The sequence below is a fragment of the Oncorhynchus keta genome, chromosome 9 (genome assembly GCF_023373465.1).
Source record: "Oncorhynchus keta strain PuntledgeMale-10-30-2019 chromosome 9, Oket_V2, whole genome shotgun sequence".
NCBI lineage: Eukaryota > Metazoa > Chordata > Actinopteri > Salmoniformes > Salmonidae > Oncorhynchus > Oncorhynchus keta.
In genome coordinates, this window is record NC_068429.1 from 13914429 (window position 1) to 13938650 (window position 24222).

Sequence of the window (24222 nt, forward strand, 5' to 3'; positions counted from 1 at the left end):
TCCAAATCTCGCTATTACAGTACTGAGTGTGCAAAATGAGCTGTCCTAATGATGAGGAAAGAGCACTTCCTCACTTCAAGAAAGTGTTTCAGACTAGGATCAATAGATGAAAGGTTTGGGCAGTGCGAACCATTGTTTGCTTCAAAACGTTACATGCTTTGGAACCCCAGTGGCCTTGAGCGCATCCATTCAGGGCTCCATACATTGTCTGTGGTAATGGCAGATTTAATACAGATCTATTCTAGGCACATTGTGATAGAGGCCTCTGTACCAGGGATGAGAGGTGTTTATGTCACAGCTTCTTGTAATAAATGTGTTCATAAAAGTGCTTTTTTCATCCTCAAAGTTGCTATATATTTCTGTTTCTCACCTCCTTATCAACATTCTATCTCTTCGTTCTTTAATGTTCTCTATCCATATTTGGGGTCAGGTATAAAGGCCACAGCTTTTGGAGCAAAGGACAGCAAAGGAGCTCTGTGGAGGGTCATTGTGAAGTGGCTGAGTTCAAATTGTTTTTTTGCTGAATATATAGCGCAGTCATAGATTTTGCCCTTATGTCTTAAAGCATTCTGAGTCCTAGTGTTTGAATAGCTGTGTGTGTGTTTGTATGCATGCATGCATGCACATCTCAATGTGTGTGTCTCAATGTGAGTGTGTTTAACTTTTGTGGATCTAGTCTTTAAAATGGTATTGGTTTATAACCAAGGCTCTGTGTTCTCTTGACACATGATTGGTGCATTTTATGCCATAGCTCGGAACTCTTGTAACTGGTCCTGTTAATAACCAATAAAGACAGCAGTGATTGGATCAAAGAGCAGTGTGCTTTCGTGACACACAACACTGACCCTAGATTTGATGAGAAAAAGGGGCAGCATAGACCCTCTGGTGGGAGACAGTGGGCTGTGTGGGTGGCGGTCACTCAAGCAATCCACTACTAGGCTGTTGTTTCCTGTTGGACCGGGGCTATGTTCAATTCTTTGGACCTACTGACCTCCAGTGGTAAAATGTAAACGCACACTGCTCCTTATTTATGGGTAAGTAATCTCATTTAGGGCTATGTACTGCTGAATGGGCAGACTACTTGACATTATTCAGCCAATTTGATAGGCCTGATTCTGATAGCTTTTCGTTGTCCCTTAGCCTCACTCTTCACATGTTTTTAAAGAAATTTATATTTTACAGCACCCATATTAAAAATAAGAGGAGATATGTAAGGAAGAAATTTGAACCACTTGTCACAAGGACCTATAATTTTTCGTAACTTAATTTCATTCAGTTATTCCGGAGGACAATCAGTGTAACCCAAGTTACCGCTTTTAGTGTGCCTCGCTTCCCGGAAGCTGGAATTCAGTACAGGAAAATGGCGACTCTGTCAGTGTGCCAGCCGCAGCTTGGAGGTTTCAGTTTCGAAAATTGCAAGAGGTAAGGATTCAGCGAGAATTCAAAAAGAGCGGCGCATGTCCACGTGTTTAGTGACTTTTATATTTAGAAATTATTTAGAAATGTATTCTCTGTGTTGAGTTATTTCATTTCGGGCCGCTCCATTCTCTTCACGGCCTCCTCGAATGACTCAGACATTTCTCAACGCTGTTTTTCTTGAGTTATGTGATGAATGAAAGAATGGGGGGGATTTTACAAAATTATTTCGTAGGCTGCGACAATTTACACGTGGTGATGAATACTCAGTTTTCAAACTCTCAAGTAAAAGTTAGCTACAGTTTGATTATTAGCTAGCCTAGCTATAGGGCCAATAGTAGCCAGTCCGTAAATCCGGCTAACAATGCATAACGTAGTTGGTTGGCTAAGGTAGCCGACTTGCTGGCTAGCTACAAGTTGTTTAGTCACAACCGTGTTGAATTTCTAAATTCAAATACATATTGACTTGTCACATTTTTAGTGTCAAGTTTGACATCCATCTCATTTCCCATTGGCTTGGCTTGCGCTCCACCCGCATCGCTGCCCGCCGATGATACAGCAGATTTTAGTTTGAGACCTATCAATTTACCTGGCCGGATCGTTATCAAATATTGTTGTGTGCAATGGGTGTAGCATATATTTGATTAGCTACATTTGATATTGAATTGGCCTACCAACACATTCGTATTACATTTTACAAGATGCATAGTCATCAAGGGCCCATGTAGTTCTGAAGTCACGTGTCGATGACTGTCTAGCACTGTCTAGCATGCACAATTTATGACCATGTTTCTGTTGTTTTAGGAATGCAGTCTTGGAAGCTGAAGTTACCAAATTAGGATGCAACGTACCATCTGCCCGGAAAACAGGCACCACAATCTGTGGGGTTGTTTTTAAGGTAAGGATAACTTTGTTTACATATTTATTTCACCTCTACCATAGTGATGAAGATAACACTACAAATGTACTGATGATAATACATGCTGCTGTGTTTTCCTGAAGTAGCCTAAATTCAGCGCTCTACAATTCCACCATTGCTTCCTTTATCCTGTATGTGGTTAAGTTTGATTTAATGTATAAAACTCCACATTTTGACTTGAGCTATCAAACATTGAGCAAGAAATGCATGCAATATGCCTACAATCACTCTTTAAAAATGAGATATGTGTACTTCTTGTTTGAACTAGTTTTTATTTATTTTTCCCTGTAGGATGGGATAGTTCTTGGTGCTGACACCAGGGCCACAGAGGGCATGATTGTGGCAGATAAGAATTGCTCCAAGATCCATTACATCTCCCCAAACATCTAGTAAGTGACCCCTTGTCCAATGTTAGTTTTCTGTTTTAATATTAGTTGTGTGATTTAGGGCTGGGTGATATGGCTAAAATATAGTATATGGTATTTTTCACATAATTTATGGTATTTTACAGTTATGTTTTTGATTAATACTAGTTCTAAATGTGGTTTGAGTATCCTGAGGCTGCATTCATTGTAGCTGGGGGTTACAAGGCTAATCTGAAAACAAGACTCCCTAAATTGTATCAGCATATCGATTGCGCAACCAGGGCTGGTAAAACCCTGGATCATTGTTATTCTAACATTTACATTACATTTAAGTCATTTAGCAGACGCTCTTATCCAGAGCGACTTACAAATTGGTGCAAACACCTATGACAGCCAGTGGAACAGCCACTTGCATCTAAATCTTCCGCGACGCATATAAGGCCCTCCCCCGTCCTCCTTTCGGAAAAGCTGACCACGACTCCATTTTGATGCTCCCAGCCTACAGACAGAAACTAAAACAAGAAGCTCCCGCGCTCCGGTCTGTTCAACCCCGGGTCGACCATTCTGATTCCACGCTTCAAGACTGCTTCGATCACGTGGATTGGGATATGTTCCGCATTGCGTCCAACAACAACATTGACGAATACGCTGATTCGGTGAGCGAGTTCATTAGGAGGTGCATTGACAATGTCGTACCCATAGCAACGATTAAAACATTCCCAAACCAGAAACCGTGGATTGATGGCAGCAGTCACGTGAAACTCAAAGCGCAAACCACTGCTTTTAACCAAGGCAAGGTGACCGGAAACTTGACTGAATACAAACAGTGTAACTATTCCCTCCGCAAGGCAATCAAACAAGCTAATTGTCCGTATAGAGACAAAGTAGAGTCGCAATTCAACAGCTCAGACACAAGAGGTATGTGGTAGGGTCTACAGTCAATCACGGATTACAAAAAGAAAATCAGCCCCGTCGCGGACCAGGATGTCTTGCTCCCAGACAGACTAAATAACTTTTTTGCCCGCTTTGAGGACAATACAGTGCCACTGACAGGGCCCGCAACCAAAACCTGCGGACTCTCCTTCATTGCAGCCGCCGTGAGTAAAACATTTAAACGTGTTAACCCTCGCAAGGCTGCATCCCCAGCCGCGTCCTCGGAGCATGCGCAGACCAGCTGGCTGGTGTGTTTACGGACATATTCAATCAATCCTTATCCCAGTCTGCTGTTCCCACATGCTTCAAGAGGGTCACCATTGTCCCTGTTCCCAAGAAAGCTAAGGTAACTGAGCTAAATGACTACCACCCCGTAGCACTCACTTCCGTCATCATGAAGTGCTTTGAGAGACTAGTCAAGGACCATATCACCTCCACCCTACCTGACACCCTAGACCCACTCCAATTTGCTTACCGCCCAAATAGATCCACAGACGACACAATCGCAACCACACTGCACACTGCCCTAACCCATCTGGACAGGAGGAATACCTATGTGAGAATGCTGTTCATTGACTACAGCTCAGCATTTAACACCATAGTACCCTCCAAACTCGTCATTAAGCTCGAGACCCTGGGTCTCGACCCTGCTCTGTGGAACTGGGTAATGGACTTCCTGACGGGCCGCCCCCAGGTGGTGAGGGTAGGTAACAACATCTCCACCCCGCTGATCCTCAACACTGGGGCCCCACAAGGGTGTGTTCTGAGCCCTCTCCTGTACTCCCTGTTCACCCATGACTGCGTGGCCATGCACGCCTCCAACTCATTCATCAAGTTTGCAGACGACACTACAGTGGTATGCTTGATTACCAACAACGATGAGACGGCCTATAGGGAGGAGGCGAGGGCCCTCGGAGTGTGGTGTCAGGAACATAACCTCACACTCAACGTCAACAAATTAAAGGAAATGATCGTGGGCTCCAGGAAACAGCAGAGGGAGCACCCCCCCTATCCACATCGACGGGACAGTAGTGGAGAGGGTAGTAGGTTTTAAGTTCCTCGGTGTACACATCACTGACAAACTGAATTGGCCCACCCACACAGACAGTCGTGAAGAAGGCACAGCAGCGTCTCTTCAACCTCAGGAGGCTGAAGAAATTCGGCTTGTCACAAACTTCCACAGATGCACAATCGAGAGCATCCTGGTACGGCAACTGCTCCACCCTCTCCAGAGGGTAGTGAAGTCTGCACAACGCTTCATCGGGGGCAAACTACCTGCCCTCCAGGACACCTACGCCACCAGATGTCACAGGAAGGCCATAAAGATCATCAAGGACAACAACCACCCGAGCCACTGCCTATTCACCCTGCTATCATCCAGAAGGCGAGGTCAGTACAGGTGCATCAAAGCAGGGACCAAGAGACTGAAAAACAGCCTCTATCTCAAGGCCATCAGGCTGTTAAACAGCCACCACTAACATTGAGTGGCTGCTGCCAACATACTGACTCAACTCCAGCCACTTTAATTATGGAAATTGATGAAAATTGATGTAAAAATGTATCACTAGCTACTTTAAACAATGCCACTTAATATAATGTTTCCATACCCTACATTACTCATCTCATATGTATATACTGTACTCGATACCATCTACTGCATCTTGCCTATGCCGTTCTGTACCATCACTCATTCATATCTTTATGTACATATTCTTTATCCCTTTACACTTGTGTGTATAAGGTAGTAGTTTTGGAATTGTTAGATTACTCGTTGGTTATTACTGAATTGTCTGAACTAGAACCACAAGCATTTCGCTACACTCGCATTAACATCTGTTAACCATGTGTATGTGACAAATAAAATTTGATTTGAGTAGTTCATAAAGCACATTTAGGCCCCAGGGTGGCAACAGATCAATTACAAGTTATTTCAATGGGGGGTTTCTCCATTCTGGTAGTTTTATACTGTTTCAATCCACCTCCAAACAAAATTGTCTGCATTTTCATCACTTTCTGCACTTTTTTAATTATAACACTGCTACACGGGGCTGCATTATATATATATATATATACAAACATCTAGGCCTAGTTAACTGTTGGAATCATGGAAATAAAATAATTATTCTAATTCTATAGTTGGAATATTGTGGGCAGCACCTTGAATACATTGTTTGACAACAAATGGATCCAGTAAGCCAGGGAGGAATTATTGACAGGGTAGGAACTAAAGTGTTGATCAGTGTTTCCAGGTGGCCCTATTACATGTTTTCTTACCTCATGTAGCTAGCTAACATACTCATACTTCGCCTATTCCTCTGATAAGCATATTTGTGCAACAGTATCTTATCTAGCCCTACCCCAGCACTGGTACCAGGCTGTTATTAGCTAGCAAGGTTTGCTCTGACTCTTAGTACTTTTATCAAGCTAGCTAGCCAGCTAACTAGCGATAAGCATTAGTTGCTAACACAATTTATTTTGGCAGCAACTTGCTATGGAAAGACAAACTAGCAGACAGTGGAAAGCTGCATGTCACCAACATCTTGTTGCGTCCATCTGATCATGCAGAGAAAGTGCAAGAAAGTGCTCTTGATTCTGATCGAGCAAATGCTCTCTCCTTGAGTGACGGGCCGGGCTTGTTGTGGTAAGCGGCATACAGCAAGAGGAGATGGAGAAAGATGACTCCAGTAACAAACGGGAGTAAACTGTAAAAATAGACATTACACGCGCTGGAGATACGTATCACATTTGACAAGCCTAACAATAAAATACTGTTATAGAAGGTAAAGTAAAAACCCAAACCAGTCCGTGCATCAATACCAGTGTATAATAGTCAATTATAAGCTGCTCTAATTGTTGGTAAACAGTTTATAATAGAAATAAGGCACCTCGGGTGTTTGTGATATATGACCAATATACCATGGCTAAGGGCTGTGTCTAGGCACTCGGCGGTGCGTCGTGTTTAAGAACAGACTGTAGCTGTGTTATATTGGTCATATATCACAAACCTCCGAGGTGCCTTATTTCTATTATAAACTGTTTACCAACAATTAGAGCAGCTAGTGGTTAGAGCGTTGGACTAGTAACCGGAAGGTTGCAAGTTCAAAACCCCCGAGCTGACAAGGTACAAATCTGTCGTTCTGCCCCTGAACAGGCAGTTAACCCACTGTTCCAGTCATTGAAAATAAGAATTTGTTCTTAACTGACTTGCCTAGTTAAATAAAGGTAAAATAAATATTGGCCATATACCATACCCCCTCGTGCCTTATTGCTTAAATAAGGTATACCGCCAGCCCTAGGGTGAATGACCTAACATTGTTGTGGTGTACTTTTTGTGTAACAGGAGGTAACGGGAATGACATGTCTATTGCTTATCTCGGTGCTTCAGTGAACACTGGTTGGAACATGTCCTGCCATTTTAGACTTTAGTATACATCAGAGGCATCACGTGATTTAAAATCAACATTTATTTCAAGTGTGGTTTCATAAATGCACGTCAACTCCATAATCCTGACCTCCATTTCATCCAGTTGCTGTGGAGCGGGTACGGCAGCAGACACTGAGATGACCACCCAGATCATCTCCTCTAACCTGGAGCTGCACTCCCTCTCTACGAGCCGGCTGCCCCGCGTGGCCACTGCCAACCGCATGCTCAAGCAGATGCTCTTTAGGTATGCCACCTATCTAACCCCCCTCCTCCCCCGAGTGTCTGTGGACTTTTGCTCCTCCCTAGTACTTGATTGATGAATTAAAGTTACTGATTAGTAAGGGACCCCCCTCACCTGCTGGTCTAGATCTTAATTGAAAGGGGGGGGGGGGAACAGCAGACATTTGGCCCTCCATGGAATTAGTTTGACAGCCCTGATGTAGAGTAATGCCTGGGTGTCTATGTTGTGAAAAGTAGTCAATAGAAGAGAAGGAATAGTTTGTTGCGTTCTCAGATACCAGGGTCACATTGGCGCTGCCCTGGTGCTGGGTGGAGTGGACTGCAACGGGCCCCATCTCTACAGCATCTACCCCCACGGCTCCACTGACAAGCTTCCTTACGTCACTATGGGTGAGTTTACCAGCTAACTACTTCCCTTTTTTTGTTCTTTGTTTGTCTTTAATACTGCCATGGTCCACTAGAGGCTGCTGCTGTTTGCATTAAACTTTTTCTGAAGCTGTTATTCACAGTTAAACCACATTACAATCTACAGATGTGCTCAATCCTGTCAGATGAGTGTATTGTCAAGTCACTTCAGAGAAAAAATGTGAGTTTGGTAGGCCAGGCAGATTTGTCGAAACCGCCACGAGCACAGACCTCATTTCTATCGCAAGACCAAGCAGGGATCCCATCAACGCACATCTACAAACTTCCTACTCACGTCAGTCTACCCTGGTCCAGCTTTTCTGGCTCCATTCAGCTTTACCTCTTTCAGTTAATTGAAAATGGGAAAAGTCGACAAGAGGAGCCATTCTGCAAAATACATAGAGGTCATTTTTAAGAACAGCTGTGTGGGTTGAAATTAAGGACCCTGGTCAGTTCCCACGGGTACCCCTCATTCCATTGCAGGTATATGATGACACCCCCCCCCCCTTTCACCAAACACCTGGTGCCCCAACCCTATCCCCACGTCCGGTTGATGCTTATTCAATTCTGCTGTGGGCGGCATCTTTACTCCAAAGCTCAGCTAAACCTCGTATTCATTATGTTTTCTGGGTAAGACAACCGCCCCAAGAATTTTTATTGTTTAGGCCGCTTCAAGTGTTAATTGTTGCTCTCAAAGGTTACCTCCCTGAAGGTGTTATGAAATATGGCCTATAAGTGAAATACGTCTATCTTAGTCTACAAATTAGGGATGGGAAGTATCTGTATTTTCATATCTCTCATCCAGGGATTTACTGTAGTAGTACAGCTTAGTACACAAAGTGGGGCCAAAAAAACTGAAAAAGCTCATTGGGCATCTATTACCAGAATGCAAAAACAAATTGAGCTAATAATAGCGAATTTCCATGGCGGCTCCTAGCTAACGAGCGCAAATGAGAGAGAATTATTGCATAGACAGGCAGTCCAGCTCATAACGTTATACATATATAGGTAGGTGCTACCAAATGTCATTTTTGGTGCGTTTGGCCATTTATTATTTTTTTTAAACCTTTATTTAACCAGGCAAGTCAGTTAAGAACAAATTCTTATTTTCAATGACTGCCTAGGAACAGTGGGTTAACTGCCTGTTCAGGGGCAGAATGACAGATTAGTACCTTGTCAGCTCAGGGGTTTGAACTTGCAACCTTCCGGTTCCTAGTCCAACTCTCTAACCACTAGGCTACCCTACCGCCCTGCCTCGTTCACAAGCGAATGTGAACGAGAGACTTTGCAAATGAAGAGCAGCATGTGTTCACACTGTTTGCCCTGGTGAGTCCAGACTCCACACAATGGGCCTGTCTGCTCTGTTCGGAGAAGATGGGGGAGGAGCAGACAGGCTGAGAATGGAGAAGAGAAAAAACGCAAGGAAATCAAAAGGTGGCAGCTGTACAGAACTCATCCAAAAGACTTCTCAAACACGGCAGAAAGCCAACACAATATGATGCCCGTCACCTTATTAATTCAGCCATTTACTTAGTTAACGTGACCCCCTGAGTTTACCTTGGTAGTTAGTGCAGAATTCTTAAATTTACATGCAGGGAAAAAAGATAAAACTCATATGAGAAACACTGCAAGTCAGTTTGTAAAAACGTTGCCCTGCTAAAGCTGTGCCGTTCAACTTTTTAACTGCTGGTATTGTGAAGTGGGAAAGTCTAGGTGCAACAACTGCTCAGCCTTGAAGTGGTAGGCCACCCAAGCTCATAGAAGCGGACTGCCGAGTACTGAAGTGTGCAGCACTTACAAATCCTCTGTCCTCTGTTGCAACACTCACTACTGAGTTCCAAACTGCCTCTGGAAGCAACGTCAGCACAATAACTCTTATTCTGGAGCTTCATGAAATGTGTTACTATGGCTGAGCAGCCGCACCCAAGCCTGAGATCACCATGCTCGATACCAAGCATCAGCTGGAGTGGTATAATGCTCGTCGCCATTGGACGAGAGTGGAAACACGTTCTCTGGAGTGATGAATCGCGCTTCACCATCTTGGAGTCCGACGGACAAATCTGGGTTTGGCAGATGCCAGGAGAACACTACCTACCTGAATGCGTAGTACCACATTTTTGTGTGGGAGGAATAACAGTCTGAGGCTGTTTTTCATATTTGGGGATAGACCCCTTAGTTCCAGTGAAGGAAATCTTAAACCTCTTAGGGAAGTTGAGAATTCAAGCAGCTTTTCGCAGCTTTTTGTTAAAAATCGCGCAACATTTCAGCGCCCTGCTATTCATGCCAGGAATATAGTATATGCATATGATTAGTATGTGTGGATAGAAAACACTCAGACGTTTCTAAAACTGGTTAAATCACGTCTGTCACTATAACAGAACGTGTGTTTCATCGAAAAGTGCAGGAAAATCTGATCACTGAAAATGGAAAAAAATATCCATGCGCGACTTCCAGGAATTGTTATAGGTGAACCGGATTAAATGAGGCCGAGGTTGCAGTACCTACAGCTTCTACAGTCTTTTCATTTGCCTAGGCTTTGTTTCTTGGTCAAACCGAATCAAGGGAACCGATTCCCTCCGGTCTCCGACCGGATGTTTTGGTTGAGATTTCTCCAGACATTATTTCAAGAAGGACACCTATAGAATTGACATCGCCTCGTGATCAATTGTATCACTTATTAACGTGTACTAATACCTAAAGTTGCATTACAAAAGTATTTCGATTTTTTTTTTGTGAAAGTTTATCGTCGACTTTTTAAATTTAAAAAAATGACGTTACGTTCTAAAACGCTATTTTTTTCCGTTGTTCACACAGTGTTCATAGATCGATATCTAGGCTATATATGGACCGATTTAATCGAAAAAAGACCCAAAATGATGTTTATGGGACATCTAGGAGTGCCAAGAAAGAAGCTCGTCAAAGGTAATGAATGTTTTATATTTTATTTCTGCGTTTTTGAGTAGCCCCCGGCAATCGCAAAATCTGTCGTTAGGTAACGGTGCAGTATTTGGGGGATACATGCTATCAGATAATAGCTTCTCATGCTTTCGCCGAAAAGCATTTTACAAATCTGACTCGGTAACTAGATTCACAACGAGTGTAGCTTTAATTCAGTACATTGTATGTGCATTTTAATGAAAGTTTGAGTTTTATCAAAAACTATACGTGGCGCACTTGAAATTTCCGCTGATTGATGTTCCCACAGCGGGAGCACTTCCCTAACACTACAGCATACAATGACATTCTAGACGATTCTGTGATTCCAACTTTGGCAACAATTTGGGGAAGGCCCTTTCCTGTTTCAGCATGATAATGCCCCCGTGCACAAAGCGAGGTCCATACAGACAGGGTTTGTCGAGATCGGTGTGGAAGAACTTACCTGGCCTTCACAGAGCCCTGACCTCAACCTCATCAGACACCTTTGGGATGAATTGGAACGGCGACTGCAAGCTAGGCCTAATCGCCCAACGTCAGTGCCCGACCTCACTAATGCTCTTGTGGAAGCAAGTCCCTGCGGCAATGTTCCAACATCTAGTGGAAAGCCTTCCCAGAAGAGTGGAGGCTGTTGCAGCATCAAAGGGAGGACCAATTCCATATTAATGCCCATGATTTTGGAATGAGATGTTCGATGAGCAGGTGTCCAGACTAATTTAGTTTCTTTTGCACTTTTCCACTCGGATGAGAATTCACGAACGGGCATTCTATCAACGCTCTGACTGATGTGTACCAACTTTTCTCTGGCATATTTCTCGGTGTAGCCAGCCTATTTGTATTTTTTTCCCTCTAAAATGCAAAATTAACTTTTAAGAAATACATTGGGAAGTGTAACTGGCTACTTTCTATTATAAACATAAATATGATGGTCATGCATAGTTTTTGTGGAAAATACTTTTGCTTTTTCATTAAGCTCATTTAGCTTATGTGGCTGCCAGCCAAATAGCATTGCACTTCTGTTGTCATCTGATAAACGAAGCTATTTCCTGCCTAATGTGTGGTACTAATGTATTTTCGGTGAAGGAAAACTAGTTGCACATCCCTGATCACCTGAAACAAAAAAAACAACAGACTTTCAATATAAAACGCAACCCCTGTCAATACACAGCTGGACTCACCTGCTCCCACTTTCTCCAGTTGTGCTATTTACAAACACTTGACTGGCTCAACTGTTCTGGGGAACTACGGTCAGCTTCATAATGTAAAATAATGTGGCTGGTGAAATGAAGAACGTAAGCTGCTTTATCTCCTAATATATTGCACTAGTTTCAGATATTTACTTAAAAGTAGCTACAAATATTTAAATGTATAGAAAAACGTCAAAGAAATAGGTTTGACTTTATTGAAAAACCATCATGTCTATTTATACACAGTATTTACTGCCCAAGCCTACTACAAATAGCTTTTTCTTTACTCGTTTGGGAGAATGTTGCTTCATGTACGAACTGGCGCTTCTTCGTTTGTGGTGATTTTTAAACTAGTGTATCTCCTTCATATTCGACTCTGGTATTTCTCTACTGAGCTACGTGGAAGCGGAGGGAATTTGGCTGAATATTCAGCCACATGAATAATAGAAGCCTGTTTTAAATCCAGTCACTAATAAAAGGAGGCATGTGAGGATTGGGAGAAAGGAAGAGGTTACACACACACTTCCTGCCTCTCTCCGAGAATCGCTTTCCCCCTGCGTTTACTCAGGAGGCGTGAGGCCGTCACTTGAAAGGCTGTTGTGCTGACAAAGAACCTATGGGGGTTCTTTCACTACACCTTTCCAGCCAACGCTGCAAGATTGTCTGCTTTCTCAGACTTTCCATGAAAATGTAAGAAACTGGGGGGGACTAGCTACATTGAAAGTCTCCTTTTTTCTCCCACTCCTTATTGTTATTTTACCTTTTGTTTTTTAATTTAATCAATAGCTTTTTAAAAAAAAGTTTTATTTTGTCCCTTCCTACTCTATATACAATAAATATCAACCTCTTAACCCCTCTGTTTTTCTCCCTCATTTATACGAACCCACTCCCCTTCTCCACCTTCTCTCCCTCTACTATATTTTTGTCTCGTTCCCCCTCTCCGGCCCTGCTCATTCATATTCATGTATCAGTATGTTGCATGTCAGCGAGCTGAGGCCTCATATTAGGGAGTCCCACCAGGAGCTCATGTCTGCCCCTTCTGGAGAGTGAAACATGCATGAGAAATGATCAATGGCCTCCTCACATTCCCCCCCGGCACCAATGTCAATTGAATATCGTGCATGTAGTGGAAGTCTCACCATACCATTTTAGAGCCCAGTGACTGATGAGCCAGGGTAACCAGTAGAGCCCGGTGACTGACTGAGCCAGGGTAACCAGTAGAGCCCGGTGACTGACTGATGAGCCCGGGTAACCAGTAGAGCCCGGTGACTGACTGATGAGCCCGGGTAACCAGTAGAGCCCGGTGACTGACTGATGAGCCCGGGTAACCAGTAGAGCCCGGTGACTGACTGATGAGCCCGGGTAACCAGCAGAGAGCCCGGTGACTGACTGATGAGCCCGGGTAACCAGCAGAGAGCCCGGTGACTGACTGATGAGCCCGGGTAACCAGCAGAGAGCCCGGTGACTGACTGATGAGCCCGGGTAACCAGCAGAGAGCCCGGTGACTGACTGATGAGCCCGGGTAACCAGCAGAGAGCCCGGTGACTGACTGATGAGCCCGGGTAACCAGCAGAGAGCCCGGTGACTGACTGATGAGCCCGGGTAACCAGCAGAGAGCCCGGTGACTGACTGATGAGCCCGGGTAACCAGCAGAGAGCCCGGTGACTGACTGATGAGCCCGGGTAACCAGAGCCAAGTTCAGTAGGCACGAAGTGGAAGGAAACTCTGAACCGGAGTGTTACAGGGAGGTGCCATCGGCACTTGTCCAATAAGAAACAAATTAGTGTTTCCTGTTGCAAACCGGTGTGCCATAGCAAACTCAACAGGATAGCTAGAGACCAGAATGCCTGTGTGAGGTTACTATGGCTCACATTAAAAAAACTTGAATGTTGTGTAGACTTTAGATAAACATTGGGTGAGGCTTTGGCCCAACAGCCATGCTTTCACACATTTTGTTCTGTTTTTAAGTCAACCTATTACCTCCATCGAACCATTTAGATGGTCTCCAGGCCTTTTACTCTCCTCTCCTCTTCACCTTCTACTGTACTGGCAAATCACAATGAAACTCAGCCAGTACAACTTCTTAATGACTCCCCTGGCAACCTGGCTATAAAACACCAGACAGCGGCCGCACATGGAGAGGAAGATGGCATGATGGATGCTGTGGGGTTAAGGAGAGAGGGGAGAAGGTATGGTAGAAAATGACTCTTCTGTTGTAAAAGAGACACAGCTGTAGAGAAGTCCTAATGGCCAGTCTCCACCAAAACAAAGGGATTCTTCAACTTCCTGCTTCTTGCTTTTGTCACAGCTAAGCATTTTCTTTAGCGAGCTAATTGCCCGCCACATCTGAGGCGCTTTAGAAAATGGACTCCAGGCGCGTCGTTACATAGTGTTTCTTTAAGAAGTGGGCGTTGGAAATGAACAGTCAGCTGAAACCCGAACCAGACATTCAGTCATGGTTACCAGGAGGGACCTTTGTAAGCATTTTTGAAAGTGGTGTTTTTCAAACTTTGTATGGTCCTCAACATTTTACTTTCCACTGCGACTGTCGTAAACCATTCGGCCCATGTCCTAGTAAGTTGACCCGTAGTCTTGTCTTGGTCACTGGTATAAAAAAAAAATATTTATTTGATGGTTTAATTCTGGTCACTCCAACAGTCATTAACCATGCAGTTTTTGTGTTTCTCTGTTCTCTCATAGGTTCTGGCTCTCTGGCTGCCATGGCTGTGTTTGAGGACCGCTATAAGCAAGACATGGAGGTGAGTTGGACCTGGCCCATCTGCCATTTTGTACATCCACGCATCATCTTCATATATCAAAATGGAGGAATACATGGCCATGCACATATTTTAAACCACAATAGTCTAAACAAACCTGCAATTTGAAACAAGTCGACTATGCTTACGACAGCAGAGAATATACACCTGCTTTACCTCATTGTGAAGCTTCTCTGGATTTGGCGAAGCCCTGGGTCAACGCAATGGATAGTCATGTTATGAGCATGTTATATACATCTAAGCCACTTTGTCCTGTTGGACTCCAGTATTTAACTCTCCCTCCAAGATGGTACAGTTTGGCTGTATCGCTTGGTCACGGCAAGGCCCTGGGTTTTAGTGGTTTGGAGATGGGGCCACAGTTCTCCTCTCAGTGGACTCCCGTTAAACTGATCAACACACACACACACACACACAAATAATCATGCTACATACACAGTGTTGTGATGGTCATGGAATTTTGGGTGACAGTTGTTTATGTGATGTGTTCACCCTAGTTATGAGGGTTATTTTCATGACTATACAATTACTGTGCCAGCCCTACATAGTGTCACGCCAACACTTCTCTACACACAATATATTTTATCCTACCTCCCACACTGGTGTCTATATAAATCCTGGCTCTATTTCTGCCTCTCCATTGCCATTTTCACCCAAAGAGAAACCTTTTATACTCTTTAAGTGCCATCAAAGGCTTTGCTGAACAAGGAAGCAGAAATATGCCACAGTCGCTTTTGCTATTCGCACATCTTCAGTTGGGTTGTAGGGGGAGGGAGGTGTGCGCAGTTACACAAGTTATCAGAATGCTATTGTATTTTATGGCAACCTGAGTAATGGAGACTGTCGTACACTTAGAACCTGGCTTCACGTGTGTGTGTGTGTGTGTGTGTGTGTGTGTGGCCAGAGAGAGCAGAGCAGCAGACATCCCGGGGGTCTCTACTCCCTCAAAGGGTGTTAGCTAGCTACCTGTCCCACGGCACAATTGGAGCCAGGATAATGGAGGGAACCAATAATAGAAAAACAGTAATTGGGGGTGAGAGGATAGGGAGGAGTGGAGTTGCCCCCCCCTTGTTTTTCGTAACCTTTTCTCTGTCGTTCCATTGAAGTAGTGCTTTCAGGTGCATCAACCTGCAATGTTTCAATGGAGTGAACATGCTGGTAATCAACATCCATTTGAAGACGGCGGAAGGCTGCTGTGGTTGTTGCTCTTGGCACATACTGTAGCGAATTCCCCGGAGACGCCTGTCACAGAGCAACTTCTACTGAATTAAAGGCATTAACGGGGTTTTGTGCTAGTGTTTATATGGAGGCTTTTGTTGCAGTGTTCTTATTGAAGGGTTCAGGTGTTTCTCATTGAGGGTGGAGATTGGGGTCATGGACTGCCTGTCATTGGGGCAGTGGTCATCTACAGTGCCTTGCGAAAGTATTCACCTCCCTTGGCATTTTTCCTGTTTTGTTGGCTTACAACCCGGAATTAAAATATATTTTTGGATGGTTTATCATTTGAGTTACACAACTTTGAAGATGCTAATTATTTTTTGGGGTGAAACAAACATGAAATATGACAAGAAAACAGAACTTGAGTGTGCATAACTATTCCCCCTCCAAGTCAATTCTTTGTAGAGCCACTTTCTGCAGCAATTACAGCTGCAAGTCTCTTGGGATATGTCTCTAAACTTGGCACATCTAGCCACTGGGATTTTTGCCCATTCTTCAAGGCAAAACTGCTCCAGCGCCTTCAAGTTGGATGGGTTCCTGCTGGTGTACAGCAATGTAAGTCATACCACAGATTTTCTCTGGAAGACTGACACAGGTTTCCATCAAGAATTTCCCGGTATTTAGCGCCATCCATCATTCCTTCAAATCTGACCAGTTTCCCAGTCCCTGCCAATGGGGAAAAACAGCATGATGCTGCCACCACCATGCTTCACTGTGGGGATGGTGTCCTCTGGGTGATGAGAGGTGTTGGGTTTGCGCCAGACATAGCGTTTTCCTTGATGGCCAAAAAGCTCAATTTTAGTCTCATCTGACCGTAGTACCACCTTCCATATGTTTGGGGAGTCTCTCACATGCCTGTTGGCGAACACCAAACCTGTTAGCTTATTTTTTTTCTTTAAGCAATGTCTTTTTTGGGCCACTGTTCCATAAAGCCCACCTCTGTGGAGTGTACGACTTAGTGGTCCTATGGACAGATACTCCAATCTCCGCTGTGGAGCTCTGCAGCTCCTCCGGGGTTATCTTTGGTCTCTTTGTTGCCTGTGATTAATGCCCTCTTTGCCTGGTCTGTGGGTTTTGGTGGGCGGCCCTCTCTTGGCAGGTTTGTTGTGGTGCCAAATTCCTTACATTTTATAATAATGGATTTAATGGTGCTCCGTGGGATGTTCAAAGTTTGATATAATAATCGAATCCCGATCTGTACTTCTCCACAACTTTGTCCCTGACCTGTTTGGAGAGCTCCTTGGTCTTCATGGTGTCCCTTGCTTAACCTCTCTGGGTTATGTGGGACGGTAGCATCCCACCTGGCCAAAAGCCAGGGAAAATGCAGGGTGCCAAATTAAAATAAATGACTATAGAAATCAAACTTTGATTAAATCACACATGCAAGATAGCAAATTAAAGCTACACTTGTTGTGAATCCAGTCAACATGTCAGATTTCAAAAAGGGCTTTTTGGCGAAATCAAACGATGCTATTATCTGAGGATAGCACCTCCGTAAATAAAGAGAAAGCATATTTCAATCCTGCAGGCGTGACACAACGCAGAAATCAAAATATAATTCATGCCTTACCTTTGACGAGCTTCTTTTGTTGGCACTCCCATAAACATCACAAATGGTCCTTTTTGTTCGATTAATTCCATCGATATACACTGTTCAAAAAAATAAAGGGAACACTAAAATAACACATCCTCGATCTGAATGAATGAAATATTCTTATTAAATACTTTTTTCTTTACATAATTGAATGTGCTGACAAAAAAAATCACACAAATTTATCAATGGAAATCAAATTTATCAACCCATGGAGGTCTGGAATAGTAATGACACTCAAAATTTAAAGTGGAAAACCACACTACAGGCTGATCCAACTTTGATGTAATGTCCTTAAAACAAGTTAAAATGAGGCTCAGGGGTGTGTGTGGCCTCCACGTGTCTGTATGACCTCCCTACAACGCATGGGCATGCTCCTGATGAGGTGGCGGATGGTCTCCTGAGGGATCTCCTCCCAGACCTGGTCTAAAGCATCCGCCAACTCCTGGACAGTCTGGTGGATGGAGCGAGACATGATGTCCCAGATGTGCTCAATTGGATTCAGGTCTGGGGAATGGGCAGGCCAGTCCATAGCATCAATAGCATCAATGCCTTCCTCTTGCGCAGGAACTGCTGACACACTCCAGCCACATGAGGTCTAGCATTGTCTTGCATTAGGAGGAACACAGGGCCAACCGCACCAGCATATGGTCTCACAAGGGGTTTGAGTATCTCATCTCGGTACCTAATGGCAGTCAAGCTACCTCTGGCGAGCACATGGAGGGCTGTGCGGCCACCCCACACCATGACTGACCCACCACCAAACCGGTCATGCTGGAGGATGTTGCAGGCAGCAGAACGTTCTCCAGACTCTGTCACGTCTGTCACGTGCTCAGTGGCGAATTTGCCAATCTTGGTGTTCTCTGGCAAATGCCAAACGTCCTGCACGGTGTTGGGCTTGTGAGCCAAACCCCCACCTGTGGACGTCGGGCCCTCATACCACCCTCATGGAGTCTGTTTCTGACCGTTTGAGCAGACACATGCACATGTTTAAATATTTTATTTCGCTTCACCAATTTGTATTATTTTGTGTATGTCCATTACATGAAATCTAAATAAAAATACATTTAAAATACAGGTTGTAATGCAACAAAAAATAGGAAAAACGCCATGGGGGGTGAATACTTTTGCAAGGCACTGTAGTTGAGTGCATGTACATACATCAAGAAAAGTGCTCTGATGTGAAGGAGTACACTGGGCCCACATCTTCAACCCTTGTAGCAATCGCGCTCTTCATCTTCACATTTCTTCCCCCTTGTCCTACTCCACCCTGCGTAGCAGGCTGGGGTTGAGGTGCTGTTCCTTCCTGTCACGGCCTGGTTCAGTTCTGTTCAAGCCGCCTCCTCTGGCCCCCCAGAGAGCAGTAGAGTACAGGCCCTGGGCCCAGTAAGATGGATGACCCATAGCCAGAGTGACACTCCACCAGTCTGTCTGATTTATGAAGTGCCCCTCTGCTCCTCTGTGGGACTGAGGGTTTATGAGACTGCGTGAAAGTGTCAGTCTCTTCTAGGCCTATATACTTCCCCAGTGTTTTTATATATATATTTCTCTACTCTTTCTCTCCTCGAGAATAAACAGTAACCCTGCTTACCTATTCTCGACATGAGATGTCATGAACTGTGTTTTGTTGTAAATCTCTTTCTGAGCCTAGCGATCTTAAACGTGTGTGATGTTACGGGCTAATCTGGGGACCTGCTCCAACAACATGTTTCTCCGTGAACTATTCTGTGCCAGAAGGGGCTCCGTTGTGTGTTTGGAGAAACACTGCTGTTGTCACCTAGTGTATTATTGACTTGTCGCTAAACCAGATTTTGATGATCAGTATAGAGCATCTGACTGACTTGCAGATATTTTTTTATTCTGCTGTTTTCTTGACCCTCCTCCACCCCAGACCTCCTTTTCTATCCTCATTAGCAGCAAGTTGAAATGGCTCTAAACCAGAACAGACAGCTGGAACACGCCTTGTCATTTCCTCCCCTTGTCACTCAACCTCCACTTCCTGCATCTCCACACACAACACGACTTCTAGTTATTACAAATGGAATATGACAAGTCGGAGGGTACCGGCTGCGTACCAATATGTAAAGGGGTGTCTGGTAAAGGGGTCTCCATGGGAAAGCGGTGTAGTAAACTGCTGCTTTTATTTGGCACGTGGCCCAATTAGAGATCAAGCCTGCCCCCCCCCGTTCCCGGGAGTCGCCAATACCCTGAAGACGACAGATGTTGAACACTGTCTTCTGTGGCATATTTAATATGGTTATGAAATATTGAAATGGTGTGTGTTGGTGCCGTTGGGAGGCTGTATTATAATCTGGGGCAGGAGGCAGCAGTTATGTTGTTCACACACTGATTGCAGGGGAATACATGTGTCTCAAGTGTGCGTTTACACACTAAAGTGTGCATTTTTATTTCACTCTAGTCTTACTTGAGATGGGTCTCTCAAACTGGGCTTTTCAGTTTACAGGTAGGATCTTTTGGATTGTCTCCTATACGGTACATAATTAACATGCTTGATTTGAATTGGCTAGATGGACTATTTTATATTCTTTTCAGGGTCCATGATATTTTAAGTCCAACCCAGAGCTGGCAGCCATGTTGAATGATGTCATGGGTATATGGCAATGTAGATATCAATGTTATGATAGTGAACTAAAACTAATAATGAAAAAACTATTTAGTGAACTGAAATAAAATAAACTAGTTTGAAAAACTGAAACTCTACAGATATTCTACGAGTTTGAGTGGTGAATCTAAAGCAACTGACTAGACGAGGTAGTGAAATTGGAGGTGCATCTGTGACAGCCAAAAGTCGGACACTAAGGCTCAGATCAGCATGGCAGTGTTGCAGTTTATAAAAGGTTTTCTTTTAGAATGTCAAAATAAGTATCTAACCCCATATCTCACATTCACAATCTGAAATGATAATGTACAGGGAGTCTACAAAACATTTGGAATGCCTGCTCTTTCCATGAGACTCCAGTGAAAGCTGTTATCCCTTATTGGTCACCTGTTAAATCCAATTCAATCATTGTAGATGAAGGGGAGGAGACCAGTTAAATAAGGATTTTTAACTCTTGAGATAAATATTTTGTCTTGCATGTTTCACTTAAGTGCCTTTGAACGGGGTATAGTAGTAGGTGCCAGGCGCACCGGTTTGTGTCAAGAACTGCAACGCTGCTGTGTTTTTCACACTGAAATCTTTTCTCGTCTTCAGACCAATCAAAAGCAGGCAGTGCTTTGAACTATGGCAGAGAGGAAGGACGCAATTAATTTTCTCAGGTAGTTTTAGCAAGGTAAATCAATATTAACTTCATGCAAAACATTCGGAAATGTAGCTGGCTACATTCTTTCTATGGTAAACATAATATCTGACGGCCGTGCATCGTCTTTGCAAAAAATAACTTGCACTTTCATAGTAAGCTGATTTACTGTGTGGCTGCTAGCCAAATAGTGTTGCACTTCTGTTGTCGTCTAATGAAAACAATGCTATTTTTTTCTGCTAAATGTTTTTGCATAAATGTATTTTGTGATGAAATACTAGAGTTTTATGGCCCTGATCCACTTGAAGCCACAACAAAAAACTATGTTTTCAATATAAAACGCAGGTGAAATTATTTAAGACGCAGCTTTTTTTGATGGACTGCATTTTGAAAATGTAGATTTCTGAAAGCTGCCGCGTCCCCTGGTCTTTGTCTCTCCTGTATCATAAATCATATTTTAGGAACTAGGTTGTCTCTCAGCCCCACAGCAGCTGCCAGACTATGCTGAATAATTGATGAAACCGTGGACACACGGACGCTTTGTAGAAACATTAGCAGTCTCTTTGTCACCCACACAAGTACCACACACCCTGACTTTAGTGTGGTTCCTCCAGCGACCATGGACTGAGGGTTTTGTGTTACTGAGTGGTGCTGTTTAAAAACACACCAGGTGTCTTCTGGTGTCAGTGTAATGAAGTCCCAGTAGGCCACCCAGCCCACTGCTGGTTAGAGAACCATGACCCAGCCCCTGCTAACCTTAGCACTGTGCTGGTGGTGTCACACACTGGGGATTAGGACAAACACACTGAGGATATTTCTTAAAATCTTGTGTGTGTTTGCACAAGAGAATTAGACTGCTCAGGTTTCCACACAGCTACGGGTGTGTGCACCACTCATCTCTTCTCATCCAGTCAGATGTGTTCCGCGTTGTCTCTGTTGATATTACCTGAATAAAACGGTCTGTTCCATGATAGAACAAACTACTTTAAGCCCTCGGCTGTCTGCAAACCTAAACCAATCTCTTCCATGCTAGATGAGACACAAGCTGTGGGCAAAGTGTTGCCGGCGGCAGTTGAAGCTAGTGGATATTAGATGCATCCCTACCGGGAACGATTTTCCTGTTTAGGATGTCGGAATGGTAGGAAGACATTTTGGCATGTTGTTTAATTACCATAGTCATTTCTCTCTGCAGGGTTAGACTTAAAACCAAGTTAGCCTTATTAAATCCCAGTGGGGGTAAAAACAACAATGAAATGAAGATATATGGAACAACTGTGTAAATTTTAATTCTGTGAGTGGGATCGTAACCATTGTGTTCTTGTGGACAGACAACACAATACACTAGTGGAGTTTGATACACGGTCACTAAGTAAAGGCTAAATATGCTTATTTAGCAGATGTCTTTAACCTTAGTACGTGACGGGGTACTCCGTCCTGCAACATCAGCTACCTTAACATAGTCAAAACTGGTCTTAAAGGCCCCTGTAGCAGGGCTGAACTTTAACACTCAGGCTACAGAGGAAAGGCCATGAGTCTGACACAACGCATTTTGTCTTTTTAATTTGATTTATTTTTCAATTCTTTGTCAGAATGTGTCTCAACTCTTCACACCCCCATTAAACGCCAAGGTGAATTATGAAGCGCTCTTCCTCCCAGATACTAGATGAAGAGCTCTGAGGTGGCGATGGCCTCCACTGTGGAGTCTGGTAGAGCTCACAGAGGGGGCAAGTCTCCTCCGTTAGCCATTGTGTTAAAACGCTCTGGCTGAGGAGGACCATTTATCTTGCGTGATGTGACAGATGCATTTATCACATGGCCTGGAGAGGATGGGGGGGACGCTTGAAAATGAGCATTTAGCTCTACAGTACTTCAGGAAGGCGCTACTGCTCTTAGCGATGATGGTCAATAGAGGGAGCCCTTGCTTTTCCCATGGTGTTTGTAGATGGGTGGGAATCCCTACTCACTACTTCTTGCTCAGCTTGAGTTGTCATCTTTCATAAGAAGCCACAGCTATAGCCTGATCCAGACACAACCATGTGACCTGTGCAGAAGGTTTATATGTAGGGCAGCTCTACCCCTCCATCCTGAGAAGTAGTGGAATAAGCATTGGATTAATTCACTCAGTACATGAAGAGATGATATTGATCATGTTTACAATAATGATTGTTGTTTTTCCTCTCCTCAGGAGGAAGATGCCAAGCGGCTGGTTCGGGATGCCATCGCGGCTGGCATCTTCAACGACCTTGGCTCCGGCAGCAATATTGACCTGTGTGTCATCACCAAGGGCAGGGTGGACTACCTGAGGCCTCACGACATGGCCAACAAGAAGGGTGTCAGGTAAGGCCACCTACCCACCAACAGTCCCCACAATCTCCCCTCAATAGTCCCCATATTTTGATAAATTATTTGTCCTCATGTCCCTTCACTTGTCACCTTAATGTGGTTCCCATGTCCCATCAGTGTTATTGGTCCCCACAGCAGTCTCATTCAGTCTGGAGAACAGTTGCTTGCTGACTGGATTGCCTCGTCAATACAAGCACAATAACAAATGGCACAAATTTGTTCATATTTTGAGTGCAAGAACCTTTGCATGGTTTGAGTATTATTCCTTCCCAAACCCTTATTCACCCATGATAGAGGATGTTTTCCCCCACACCAGTGCATCGTTGTTAATCATTCAATTTCTGAATGAGTTGTAGTTATTTGTGTCCTTTTTAAATTTGTTAAGAATGTATTGTTGAGTTGCATTGTTGGTAATGAATCATCTGTAACGGCGAATGCCCCATCCCTTTGGCCTGTTCTGTTTGAAGATGTGTGTATGAGCATGAAGCCTTGCCCCACCAGTGAGTAATAAATACCTAGTTCTGTGTGGAGTGCTCTAGACTTTAACCATAGCATTTTGTCTCACCCACCTGAATACTCTTGTTTGACTACTAACCCACTTAACCCAGCAAGTTTGTGCTTCTCGTGACCTCTGCTGCTTGTTCAATTTCATAGAACTAAGTTGCACATTTGTTTTTTGTCAAACTCCAAAAAGCACAGTGGCGCAGTGCTAGAGAGAAATGCATTCTCCAAAGTCACGTGACTCATGGAAGCCATTTTTGTGTTTTACATTGTATTTTACATCCAAGAACTAGCTCCCAGAGGCTCATCAGACCAGTTTATGCTGTATTGAATGTGTATATATATATATATATTTAAATTAGAATCTAATTCCTTTATTTTTCCAATCAGAACCGGTAATTACAAGTACAAGCAAGGAACAACCGGAGTCCTGACGAAGTCTGTGATGAAATTGGATCTGGAGGTGGTTGAGGAGACGGTTCAGACTATGGATACCTCTTGAAGCCTCACCGGAACATTCTGATGTTTTCCCTGTTGTTACTTCCCAAATTCGCCTTTACTTCCTTCAGTGGAGATGGCATGTTTTTCCATGGTTTAAAATAAAGTTTGCGTTGAGTCTTCAATGTCTCGAAAGTGTTTTTTTTTTGACGATGCTATCTCAAATGGTATGTAATTGCTTAGCTAGCTGGCAGTTTGACAAACATGTGAATTG

General features: G+C 43.8%; 1 protein-coding gene across 1 annotated transcript; it reads left to right on the forward strand.

Moving 5' to 3' along the window:
- Positions 1–1263: 1263 nt before the first annotated feature.
- On the forward strand, positions 1264–24133 carry psmb7 (proteasome 20S subunit beta 7). The gene is made up of 8 exons (XM_035761002.2): positions 1264–1422; positions 2221–2314; positions 2627–2724; positions 7161–7301; positions 7572–7687; positions 14524–14582; positions 22852–23003; positions 23901–24133. The coding sequence occupies exons 1-8, from the start codon at positions 1361–1363 to the stop codon at positions 24010–24012; spliced, it is 834 nt and encodes a 277-aa protein (XP_035616895.1). The 5' UTR covers positions 1264–1360; the 3' UTR covers positions 24013–24133.
- Positions 24134–24222: the final 89 nt, after the last annotated feature.

Excerpts from the sequence above, each read along its gene's own strand:
- psmb7 (XM_035761002.2), top strand. The coding sequence starts at position 1,361 with ATGGCGACTCTGTCAGTGTGCCAGCCGCAGCTTGGAGGTTTCAGTTTC. Across the intron at positions 14,583-22,851 it reads GCTATAAGCAAGACATGGAG|GAGGAAGATGCCAAGCGGCT; the intron begins GTGAGTTGGACC and ends TCCTCTCCTCAG. Across the intron at positions 23,004-23,900 it reads GCCAACAAGAAGGGTGTCAG|AACCGGTAATTACAAGTACA; the intron begins GTAAGGCCACCT and ends TTTTCCAATCAG.